The sequence below is a fragment of the Periplaneta americana genome, chromosome 13 (genome assembly GCF_040183065.1).
Source record: "Periplaneta americana isolate PAMFEO1 chromosome 13, P.americana_PAMFEO1_priV1, whole genome shotgun sequence".
Classification (NCBI taxonomy): Eukaryota; Metazoa; Arthropoda; class Insecta; order Blattodea; family Blattidae; genus Periplaneta; species Periplaneta americana.
Genome location: NC_091129.1, coordinates 147294362 through 147307612, shown reverse-complemented (window position 1 = coordinate 147307612; position 13251 = coordinate 147294362). Strand labels below are relative to the sequence as shown.

General features: G+C 36.1%; 1 protein-coding gene across 2 annotated transcripts in view; it reads left to right on the top strand.

The window, feature by feature from the left end:
* The first annotated feature begins 267 nt into the window (after positions 1 to 267).
* LOC138712530 (TP53-binding protein 1-like) overlaps positions 268 to 13251 on the top strand; it is a 74607-nt gene continuing 61623 nt past the window's right edge. Inside the window, exons 1-2 of one of the 2 annotated variants that reach the window (XM_069844436.1) lie at positions 268 to 436; positions 10068 to 13037. In XM_069844436.1, coding sequence (XP_069700537.1) covers positions 10114 to 13037 — 2924 coding nt within the window. In that variant the 5' untranslated portion in view covers positions 268 to 436; positions 10068 to 10113. The remainder of the gene's footprint in view (positions 437 to 10067; positions 13038 to 13251) is intronic. The other variant, XM_069844435.1, reaches the window with a different exon arrangement.

Sequence of the window (13251 nt, the reverse complement as noted above, 5' to 3'; positions counted from 1 at the left end):
AATCCATGTTCTGGAGTTTATCCTTAAATAGCTTGATGTAACATTTACTTTGTTTGCATTAATATAATATGCGAAATATTGTGGTTCTAATAAAAGAAACCCATGGATATGCGACGCACTCTTGCGGATATATTTTTAAGTGGAAGCAAAATATCAGGACCTTCTATATCCTTTTTCCCAACGAGTTAGATTCGTTGCTTTTTCCCCTTTGGTCTAGTTATGGTCGTCAATATCGAACATTTGCAACTATCGAATAAGATTGCCGCATCCTCCACTATTTTGTCAACGATGGATGTGTTGTTTCTTCCGGTTGCGCGGAAAGCTCTTCGAAGATGAGTGCAATGTTTGTTTGTAATAAGAACCAATATTGTATTGTATTAAAATAATAAGGATAACAACATTTAAAGTGCTCCTAAGAAGTTTAAAAATCATACCGGTAGGTTTAATGTGGTGATTTGTTTTAGGTTAGAAATGTCGGACATGGCTTGGTATAACAAAAATTCAGACAGGCTTTGTAGGAATTCATCTGGTAGTATAAATATAGTTTTCTTCCAAGGTAGAATTAGAATTGCAGATGCTGTCCGCAACTTTGAAAACATCTGGACACCATTTAATACATTAGGGCGTTTCTCTGTGAATTAACATTAAAATGTCCCAATGTTTATTTTTTTGCGTAGTGTTGAGTTGTAAATAAACAAGCATCTCTCATGTGTATAAAAGTGACATATATACAATTATGAATTCCTTTTTTTTTATTTCTACATGCAAAAATTTGTTAATTGAAGAAGTACTTTTGATAGAATATGGTTCATAGCTCTGTTCGTGTATGTAGTAAACAGAATATACATGGCGTGGCACATTCATTGTCGTAATATGGCCAGTTTGACTATTAAACGCATGTGTTTGTTTTAGTGTTCTGGAATCGAGTTCATGTTATACATATTTATTTTCTTAATTTTTTCTTAATTTAATTTGTTTAATGGTCGGTAAATAATGATTTAAAGTAGGTAATACATTTATTATTGTTCAAATTAAGGAAAAACGAGCGTTGAGGTAGTTGAAGTGATTTTGGAAGTGAAAATGATCGAATTTGTAGGGGATTTCTTGCGGGGATGGATTTAAAGAGTTAAGGATTTTATAGGGAAGTATTTCAAGAAAGGAAATTGTTAGGAATTGTAGTAAATTACGTGTGAAATGAGAGGTGCGTGGTAATTGAAGTGCAAATGTTGTGGTTTCTAGTGAAGAAAGGAACGTAGGGACACAAGATACGATGTAATGTGAAGAACACAAAACTTGTATTAATTCAATAACCATTGGAATATAGCGAAGCACAACAAATAATAATGAAATAGACACAAAATTTCTATTTTGTAACTTTGTTTCCACGTCGGTTATTACGAGGGCCAGAACTGATCATCATCATCTTCATCTTCACTACACGGAGTAGGCAATATTGCCTGTTCTGGCTTCACAGTTTATCCCTCCATCGTCCCTTAGGTCGTCCTACGTCTCTTCTTCTAGTCGCTTTGTAATTTAATAAGAGTTTTGGTAGTGTGTTGTCCTGCATTCTATTTATATGTTGGAACCATCTATCTCTATGTTCCTTTATTCTTCCATTCATGCTAAAGATATGTAGTTCCTCTCTGATATCTTCATTTCGAAAGCGATCAGATCTTGTACATCCTTTTGTTCTCCTTAAAAATGTCATTTCAGCACTTTGTATTTTATTTTGAATTCTTTTTGTGTTTAGCCAAGTTTTTGATCCATAAAGAAGAAGAGGAGTAGCCATTGTTTTATAAAATTTAATTCTGGTATCTTTCCTTGTTTTATTCTTTAATGTCCGATGGATAGTGCCGCACATCATTTGAAATTTTGATATTTTTTTGTTAACATCATCTTCAGATCTATTTCTTGTATTTATGTCACAACCCAGATAGCTAAAATTTTCAACTTGTTCTAACGGTCTTCCTTCTAAAATAATCTTAGAATGTAGGCCTATTTGTGATTTTCCCCAAAATGCTAAAATTTTAGGACTAAACAAAATTCACCAGGCTTTGAAAATCCTGCAGAGATTCGTATATGCAAGGAATAATAAAAGCCTAAACTAACCTAACCTGTCGTAAATACGAGGCATAACAAAAGCCTAAACTAACCTAACTTAACCTGTTACGGATTCGTATATGCAAGACATAGTGTGAATGTACACTTGCATGAAACTTTCGTAATGTCACCAAAGTTATGTTGATATGAGACTTCAGACACTTGAAGGTGCATAAACGAAGTGGGAAGGGAACTACCTCAGCTCTCGTTTAACCAAATTAGTTACAGGTTACAACTTAAGGCAGGACTAGGACTGTACAGCTAACCTGTCACTGATCCTGCACCCTACGAAAACTCGCTTATTTATTTTTCCACATATATGTCTATTTGTAATCTCTGTTTCATTTCATCATGAAATAACGCAAGATGAATCAAATTTCTGTCCTGTGTGCGGTGCTTGTCGAGAACGAAGATTCAGTCTAAACTCCTGCATGAAATATACTTTTATCATCTAAAATAATTGACATTTAGAAACAAGAAAAGCTTTCGAAGAAATAGAAAAAAGAAAAACTTCCGAAATGGTAATTCTATGACTCCAGAGGCAAAATGTGATTTTGTCATTCCTGCAGTTTTTCAGGAGTGAGCATTTAAAGTTTGAATGACTGTATAAAATCATATAAATCATGATGAAACTCACAGCTGATTTCCTTTTCATAATTATAGTATGTTTTACATTGCCTGTGGCCAAGAGGTAAGCCTCTCTGCTTTCCATCATGATGACCTGGGGTCGGATCCCCTTCTGAGCCATGAATGTATTTGTGCTGGACAAAGTGGGTGCGAGGGGTTTTTCTCGGGATTCTCCCATTCCACCTCACCATTATCATTCCACAATCATCCTCACTCTGCGAGTCCTGAGCCAGTGCTCTAGAACAAATGAAATATGGCTGTAAATTGTAGGCTACACATTTGTGTTTGATAAAGACTGTTATTGTATTAGGTAATAGGCGCTATACTGGAGAATTACCACGGTTGCTTTGAACTGTGCTGTTACGTTTATCACCAAATTTAACTAAATACACAATGTTACCAACATAAGAACATGACGTTGGTGTGTGGCGTAGCTGGCGGGAGAAATTTTTTCTCTCTCTCTCTCTCTCTCTGCCTCCTTCGTTCTGAACATTACTGAGAGATAGCACCAGTGTTAGCTACAAAGTATATTTGCGCAAATATATTGCAAGTAGATAACGTAACTTATTACGTGTCTTAGATGAGAGTCTCGAGACAAAACAGTTTTGTGCTATATTTCTTTTTTTTTTTCTCTCTGCCTACCTCCTTCGTTCTGAACGTTATTGAGAGATAGCACCACTGTTAGCGACAATGTGTATTTGCGTAAATATTGCGAGTAAATAATGACGAGTGCCTTAAATGAGAGGCTCGGGACAGAAACAGTTTTGCTGTAGCGCATGCGCGGACCTCTCATGCAGTGGGAGCGTGGTCCTTACTTGAATTTATTTTCGCGTGTACATTGCAGATTAAATGATTGAGATCCCTTCTTGCTCCAGTTACAGACCTTGCATTTACGAAGGTTAGCTTAGCTTAGGTTAGCTTAGCTCAGCTCAGCTCAGCTTAGCTTAGCTTAGCTTAGCTTAGGTTAGGTTAGCTTTGGTTAGGTTAGGTTAGCTTTGGTTAGGTTAGGTTAGCTTTGGTTAGGTTGGGTTAGCTTAGGTTAGGTTAGCTTTGGTTAGGTTAGGTTAGCTTAGGTTAGGTTAGGTTAGGTTAGGTTAGGTTAGGTTAGGTTAGGTTAGCTTTGGTTAGGTTAGCTTAGGTTAGCTTAGCTTAGGTTTGGTTAGTTTAGTTTAGTTTAGTTTAGGGATAGGGAAGTGACAGGAGATTTTAACATGAAGTTCATTTACGTATTATGTAATATAAATGTTTTCATTTTCATGTATTTGACGAAACTTTTTAATTATTACATCAAATTTTATTTCATTCGTCCATGTAGTAGTTAAAATTATATAATATGACACTTTTTGATTCGTAATATTGATAAAAAAATAATAGGCTTATAATGAAAGCGGTGAATAATTTCATGGTCCCTAAAATTTTTTTTCGTAAAAGGCTAGGTATTTTTCTCTAGGCCAGAAATAAAACAGCAACGCCATCATAATTACGTACTTTACGCTTTAGCGAACATTAACCGGAATTTTACTTTCCGTCATTTTAATGGTATTCCGTGAAACACACGTCTTTTCCTGATAATTTCCTTGTGATAACCTAGTTTATGATCTTACTATATCTTCATTTTCTTTTAATGCATTCAAAAAACCGCCATTGTACTACCGGTATATAAAACCTTGAACTTGATTAATGGAGTGAATTATTTAAGAATATATTCGCGAATTTGACTACCACCATTTCGAATATATTTTGTTTCATACGGCTCGGTACGGCCCGGTGAGTAGTGGCCAGCAAGTAGCGTCGACTATTGACATTGGTCTGCCGTGGGTATTATCCAGTTTTTCCGGTAATAGGTTTTTTTCAAAATTCAAATAGTTCAACTTTTCGAGTCATTTTTGTTTATTCAAGTAGAATGAAAGGAATCTAGTTCGTAGTTTTTTAGATAAAATTCCTATAAGTATGGTTCACAATTATATTCATTATTTAGATTATAAACATGTTCACATTTTTTCCGAAAGTATTTTAAGGCTACATAGCCTTGTTGTATGCTGAAGTCCCAGCTATGGCCCACCATTTATTTTTCACATAGCAACATAGACCTAGTTGGGGTATCATTTACGATTATCATTATTTCTTTTATGGAACATATTTATTCCTTAGTTACAGAAATTGTAACATTCATATTCACGTGCTCCAGTGTGCCTGCAACTCTTACACCGAATACAAATTTTTACAGGAATATCCTTTTTATTTGGCGAAGTCCACAGATTGCCACTTTTACACATGCAGTTGGCAGTTGCTCCTATTTCACACATTTTTATCACTATACCTGACCCATATTCTCTTTCATTACAACATTTTTGGTTTTGGGGACATGTGTTCCTTTTTCAAACTCATTGGGTACAGGTACATCATCTTCCGATTCCTGAAGAACCAAATGTGTGCCAGAAGCAAAAAAAAAAAAAAAAAATGTTGCTATCATAATCAGTACTGCTGTCATCTCTTGTTTTCACTTTTTTTTCTTGAACAATTTAGAAACATTATTGACATCAAATAATCCAAACATAATCAGCGTAAGCTTCCACAACATCTGCCAGTACAGATCTGACAGACAAATTTTACAGAGGTTTCACAATCTTCAGAGACTTAGACGACAGGCATATGACATTGACTATGTCCCAGGAGACATAGAACTCTTCACTAAAGAGGAAGTGCAGGCAGTAGTGCGGGAAGGAAAAATAAGAAAAGCAGGGGAACTGGACTAAATATACAATGAACTATAAATGCCAGGCTGGACAGTACTGAAATATCCATTAACAGAACTATTCGACAGATGCTTAATAGAAGGGCACATATACTCTATTTTATTTCAAGGAGTGCAGTTCGGTGGTTCCTTTGAACACCCACTTACAGATTTATGACTTCCTACATAATCACCTCTGACAATTCTGTCCTGTCCCATCGTCCCAACATTGCACAGTTGCCACAATCCTGGTGACCCTCGACGGGATTCTTGGAATTCGGAAAAGACGCGGCAACTCTGCCTCCACGTTGATTTGACGGGAGCCTGTCAATTCTGAACGAGGGTTGTGATTGGTTACTGACAGGAGAAGACAAGATTTCCGTCACAGTAAGGAAGACATTTATTTATGACAACCAATTAGTAGTGGGCAGTAGAAGGTTTGTCGGCAAAGTCCTTTCTATGAAACTGCACTCCTTGAAATAAAATACAGTATACCAGATAAGTGGACAGAATCCACAATGAAAGGGAAAGGAGACACAAACAATCCCAACTCTTGCTGAGAAGTGACACTAGAAAGCATCCTATTTAAGACATTAACAAAACTTTTAACAAACTGCCTTCAAGAACTAGTAGAACACAGCATCCCAGAAGAAGAGTTCGAATTTAGAGCTGGAAGGTCTGTCATTCAAGCTGTCAAATGCCTCAGAGGATATTGAGGAAGCCATCGAATCAAAAAGAGAAATTATATGCAGTATTCATAGATTTCACAAGAGTATTTGACTCAATAAACAGAAGCTTATTTCTGGACAAGCTGGAGAACACTATGGAAATTATCATAGGGTGAATCTAATATGGGATATACTAGCCGAAAACTGTAAGAGTGTGCATCAACATCACTACATCAAGACCCATATTGCAAACTGTAAGAGTCTTACAAGGAGTTCCCATCAGCTCACTATTTTTAACGTAGTAACACAAGACACCATCCAGGCCACCTCTACTGACCAAGTGAAGACCTACTTATATACGGATGACATAACAATAGTATTACAGCACCAAGACAAACTACAGGAAGCTTTCAGTCGACCAATGGAATGGTCCAAGGACAACAACCTGACTATAAACAAGAACAAGACTGTCACATTGGTATTCCAAAGAGGTGGTAGGCTACCAACCCAAGATGGCATCATATGTGATGGTATAAAGTTACTTATTGTCAACAAGTTCAAATATCTGGGAGTGACTTTGCAAACAAGCGGAACAGTCTTCGAAGCACACATCAGAGAGAGAGCTTCTGTGGCAATAACAGCAATTAGTGTTATTAGGAACATAAGCCAACTTTCACTCACAACAGCAATGACTCTGCTCAAGCTAAAAATAACACCAATAGCAACATATGAACTGGAACTCATCTGGGATCATCTTAAAAAGAACAACCTGAGGAATTTAGAGAGAGTGAAAGCATTTTTCTAAAGAGAGTTATGAATATATCCAAGTACACACCATCACTCTTGGCATATCAAATGGCTAGAGAGTCCTCCTAAATAGAAGACCTACGATATCAGAAGATGCTGCCATCTACTACAGGTTATGACGAACTACTGCACGAGTTGAAGGTGAAGAAGCAAGAAATTTGGAGCCGCTTGTATACTGTGGATGCCATGACCTCATAGATTGGGTAAAAAGTGGATATGAATTAAGACACTCAGTGAACCTCTGCAGTTGCTGAATAGTCAGATCTTCAGACTGTCACGCAGGCGCCCAGGTTCGATTCCCGGTGACACTTGTGGTGGACAAGGTCACAGTTGGGGTTTTTCCCGGGGTTCTCCTGTTTTCCCCCAAATTACGAATTTACATCATTCCGTCACCATTTCTCCAGTTCATTATTCTGTAGCATTCTCCGAATGCCAGCTGACGATGCATGGAGGGTGCTGGCCTAGGGATGAGTGTGGTTGCCTGTTCGAAACCTGGGCACACAGAGAACCTTAGTGTGGTCAGCCGGTGTGGGTTTGGGAATGCGTCACCAGAGAGTCAGCGCAATAGATCTGAACAGGTCGCAGTGCTGGGCTATAGTGCCCCCTCGTTAAATTCAGTTCAAAAAGACACTCGATGACTTGATTTGCTGTGCATGGATTCCACTATAAAGTATGCTCAGTTGAGAGATATCACGAGTTAAACTCAGAATGTGTATGTAATTGGTGCAGAAAACTGTGTGGCAGATGTCATGCTCTGCATTGTGGCAATAGAAACATATTGTTGACCAAGCTGAGCACAGGATGATAAACACACTCTTGCACATTGTGCAGTTTTCCTATTATTAAATAATCCAAAATATTTCTTGAGTTCTATCATAACGGTGGTAAAAACTGCAGCTTACCTGTGAATCTTTTTTCTTTTTCTTCTGTGCTATCTACCAGGATGTTATCTGAGACCACATCTCTGCTTTTCCTGAAGTTATGTCTTCAGGCCTTCCACTTTTTCCTGGCTCCATATTGACTCTGGATCATTTCCACTTGACAGCTGAGCGTCTTTCATATCTCAATGAATTAATGTACTCAGTGAATGAGTTGCTGATTTTCTCAACGTTTTTAGTGGCTACTAAGGTTATCCCCTATGGCAACTTCTTCCTTCAGTGTGATGTGAAGAAAAAGAATGGTGAAAAACCAGTCCTCAAAAGTGATGCTTTCAAACCATCTACTTTTAGTTCTGTTGTATTGAGCACCTTCAGGTATCCACATCTTCTCTGCTTGATAATTAACAGATGGTGGACAAAATTCACCTGTAGCATTTCTACACAGCATTATAGCAAGTGATGCTGTTAAAGGAGTTCTTAATAATCTCCAGCTATATCTTCTTTTGCAAAGGATTCATTTCTTTCCAAGATCATGCAGAAGATTGATCTCGTCATAGTTATATATATTTTCAAGAGGCACATTTTCAATCTCCTCCATATTGCTGAAGAAACCATTAAGAACTTCCTCATTTATATTAGTCTTGAATCTCTTGATGTAGCTAGAGTGTGTGGCAGCATTGTTTTCAACAAGATGAACAGTTCATCCTAATTTTTTTTTTCAGAGAAATTATCTTGAAATCTCGTCTCTTCTGGCACTGCATTAAATATGAATTTCCCAGCTCTCACTATGTAACATTTTGCCTTTTACTTTTGAAGCAATAGGACTTCAGTTGTAGAAATAGCACAACTTCAAATTTAACCAATACATCTTAAACACAGATTCTACTATATGGCCCATACAAATTCGTAAAAATAAATTAAAAACATATAACTGGTTTATTTTCTTAAAACTATCAGAGAACGACATTTTGAATGCAACAAAAGACTCACATACTGGATTTCAAGGTGAAGGAAAAATTAAAAAATAAGTGTTGCTTCCAATGTGTGTGTTTTATGTTGGGTTATGGAAATTCATACCCAGCCATTGATGTAATGAATGTATATAGGACTGTAGCCTTAATAATGAATATATTTGGTTAATGAGACATTTAGTAAATAAATGAAAGCTGCAGAAAAGAACATTGTTAAATTTTGTCAACTATTCTGATAGAGATTTAGAAAATAAATTAAAGCTGCAGAAAAGAACACTGTTAAATTTTGTCAACTACTGTGATATTAACATACATTTTACTTTGCGAAAATTAAAGAAAAAAAAAAAAAAAGGAGGTACAAGTAATAGTTTGTAATTTTGGAATTCATATTTACTCAAAGTAAATATACTAAATCATCCTTTTTTGATACTGAAGTTTCTAATGTTATAATTTTGAGGAGTAAAAGTGTTAATGCTGACACATTGATTCTGAATCATTGGCTTTAACTTTCAGTAGATTCACATTTGCAGGCAAAAAGATTCTAGTACACCAGTTTCATTTTGTTATCACCGAACAGCACTTTTATTACAACAGCTGTCTTATACTGGTTTCTGTTGTACTACAAGATACTCACAAATTAACTTGTGACATCATTACCACTCATTGTTTTTAAATTAAAAATAAAATGCATACTTCATTTGAAAACTTTCTGCATGAAGTGTTTATTATTAAAGTTTCGTGAGGCAAGGTGTGTTTTTTCCTCCTACATTTCCAGTATATATCTACGTTTTTCCAAAAAAATTGTGAAATGTAACATGACTTCTTTACGATAATCAAACGATTATCACAAAAGAATTTCTTGCTTGCTTGTACTGACTGCCAGATACAGCAGGAAATTTAACTCCCTTCTGTTGGAACTGAGTGCAATTGTCTTGAGTTTATCCTTTATTGTCTTATTGCTATCTCAGGCCTTGATCTTAGCCACTGTACATATAGCTGCAGAATTAACTGTCTCTTAGTGGTAAAAGAAATGGCACATTGACTAGTGCTATTGGAAAGAAAATCAAGCAACAGAAGGAAAAGATATTAACATATTATAGTTTGCCTAGCTATTAAAAATTGAGAGAATGGTGTTAATAAGTTAAGGTATTTAATTCCATCATGTAAATATAGACGAAGGTTTTTATCAACCTTGTAATTTGTAATTAGTCTCTTTTGTCCCCTCATAAAATACTACATGTGGATATGTGAATTTTATTTCCTGTTGCATTTCCTTTTATAGGTGGAGGAATGAAAATATATAGGAACTAAACTGCAAATTTTCAACAATGGAGAAGAACGAAGGTGCTGATGATTGTGAGACTAAGGAAACTGGTATGCCATTGCAAATTGCTGAGGAGAAACCTACATTTACTCAGAAGCCAGAAGATGCAAAGTCCGTTTCAAAGGACGAAGATATGGAAGTTGTGGAACCAGTTTCAGAGATGGAAAGGTCAGAAACAGTTTCAGAGGATAGAGAGTCACCTTCAAAGGGAAAGAATATTTGTAGTACTATAGAACTTGATTTAGAAAGAAGAGATACTGTGAGTGGAGAACCAGTTTCAAAGAGCACAGATGTTTTAACTGTAGAACCAAGTTTAGAGAGTAAGACTACTGAAACCTTGAAAGGAGACATGAAGAGCAGTGTTATTGACGAAACATACTCTGTTTCAAAGAGTACAGAGTCTATTACTAAAGATATACAGTCTGTTCCAAAGAAAACAGAATCTATGTCAAAGGATACAGAATCCACTTCCAAGAATACAGAATTTATTTCAGAGATTCCAGAATCAAATGATTCGAAATCCACGATGAAGGATACAGAATCTGCTCCGAAGAACACTGAATCTGTTGTGAAAAATCCAGAGTCTTTTCCAAAGAACATAGAGTCTGATTCAGAGGATCCAAAATCTGTTTCAAAGGATACAAAATCTATTTCAGAGAATTTAAAATGTGCTTCAGTGAATGCGGAATCTGTTTCAGAGGTTCCAGAATCCACTTCAAAGATTATAGTATCAGTTTCAAAGAATTCAGAATCTGATCCAAAGAACATAGAATCTGTTTCAAAAGATCCAGAACCTATTTCAAAGGATCAGGAATGTGTTGCGGAGAAACCAGAATGTGTTCCAAAGAATACAGGATCTATTTTAGAGGAACCAAAACCTATTTCAGACATTATAGAATCTGTTTCAGAGGAACCAGAACCTGCTCCAAAGAATACAGAATCTGTTTCAGAGGAACCAAAATCTGTTCCAAAAAATACAGAATCTGTGTCAGAGGAACCAAAACCTGCCCCAAAGAATACAGAATCTGTTTCAGAGAAACCAAAATCTGTCCCAAAAAATACAGAATCTGTATCAGAGGAACCAAAACCTGCTCCAAAGAATACGGAATCTGTTTCAGAGAAACCAAAATCTGTCCCAAAAAATACAGAATCTATATCAGAGGAACCAAAACCTGCTCCAAAGAATACAGAATCTGTTTCAGAGAAACCAAAATCTGTCCCAAAAAATACAGAATCTGTGTCAAAGGAACCAGAACCTTGTCCAAAGAATACAGAATTTGTTTCAAAGGATCCATCTGTTTTAGAAGAATCAAAATCAGCAGGAAAGAGTACAGAGTCTGTTACAAATAATCCAGAATGTGTTCAAAAGAATACAGAAACTGTTTCAGAAAAATCAAAATCAGAAATAAAGAGTACAGAGTCTGTCTCAAATAATCCAGAATGTGTTCAAAAGCATACAGAGTCTGTTTCAGAGACTTCAGAATCTGTCCCAGAGAATTTAGAATCTGTTTCCAAGGATGCAGAGTCTGAACTCGAGTATACAAAGAATTCAGAGAGTGTTTTAAAGAATAAAGACTCCGTGCCAAAGAGTACAGAATCTGTGTCAAAGGATAACGAATCTGAGTTAAAGGATACAAAATCTGTGCAAAAGAATATAGAGCCTCCTGTAGAAGAGAGTAAATCAACATCGGAAGATAGTGTGTCTCCAGAAAATACAGAATCTGTTGCAAAGACTATAGAATGTGTTTCAGAGGATGTAAAATCTCTTTCTAGAGATACAGAATCAGTTGCAAAGGACACTGAAATTGTTTCTAAGGACATTGTATCTGTTTCAGAAGGTACTGTGTCAGTTTCAGGGAATAGTGGATCTGTTACAGAGAATGCAGAATCAATTTCAGAGAATAAAGAATTTGCTAAAGAGAGTACAGGATCAATTTCAAAGAATAGAGACTCTCCAACAGATAATGCAGGATTAATTTCAAGGGATGGGAAATGTGTAACAGAGAGTACAGAATTGGTTTCAAAAGAAGCAATATCTGTTGTGCAGAAAGAAGAATCAGTTTCGAAAAGCAAGGAGTCTGTTTCAGAGTTTACTAAACCAGTCCTGATTACTGAGGATAAAGAAATCGTGGAATTGGTCACAGAAGCTACTGATATTAAATGTTCAGATTCAGTTCCAAAAGGTGAGGAAGGGAAAGTAGCAGAACCCGTTTCTCCTCCTAAAGAAACAGAATATATAAAATTGTCCTCTACTGTAGAATCAGAAAAACATAAAGAATCTAAAACTAAAGAATCTACTTTAAGTCAAGTAGAATTGGGTCAGAAAAAAGATGTTTATATTGAAGAAACTTCCTCTCAGAAACCGGAAGAAGAAACTAATACTTCAGATGAGGTAGAAGATCCCTCTATTGTAGATTCAAGCAATGAGATAGAATTACAAGATACACAGATTGATGTATTTATGCAAGATTCTGACAGTCAAAAGTTGGATAGCGAAGAGAAAGAATCACAGAAACATCTTGAATCTCAGAATACGGCTGATGAGGCAGTGGCAGAACAGTTGAGAGAAGAAGAAGATAGTGGTGAGATTGAGATGGATGTTGAAGAAATTTCGCAAACTGCTAGAGAGCAATTGCCTATTACTAAAGTAAAGGAAGAGAACAAAGATGATAGTCAAGAAATAGTGTGTGTGAAAGACGATAGTCAAGAAGTAGTGTGTGTGAAAGATGATAGTCAAGAAATAATCTGTGTGAATGTTGAAGATGATTCAGAAGAGAGCCATGAAACTCCTAATGATGTTGTAGATGAGGCAAGAGATGGAGAAAAAACAAATGATGATGATGATGTAACTACACAACAAAAAGAGGGCCAGATTGATGAAAGTGACTATGAAGGCAGTTCACAAGAAACGTATTGCAGTGAATCAAGGTAAGAAAATCTAAAACTTTCTCAATTTTAACCCTTTATTCAGTATTTTACTCTTTGTTTGAAAAACGATTATGCTAATTTACATTCATATCAGTTCATTGTTGAATTGAAGCAACTTCGACAGAATTTAGGAAGACGGGAAAATTTCACACAGGACATGGCACCCATCATTTTGTGCCGCAACAACAATATCATTTTCGGAATATGTATGATA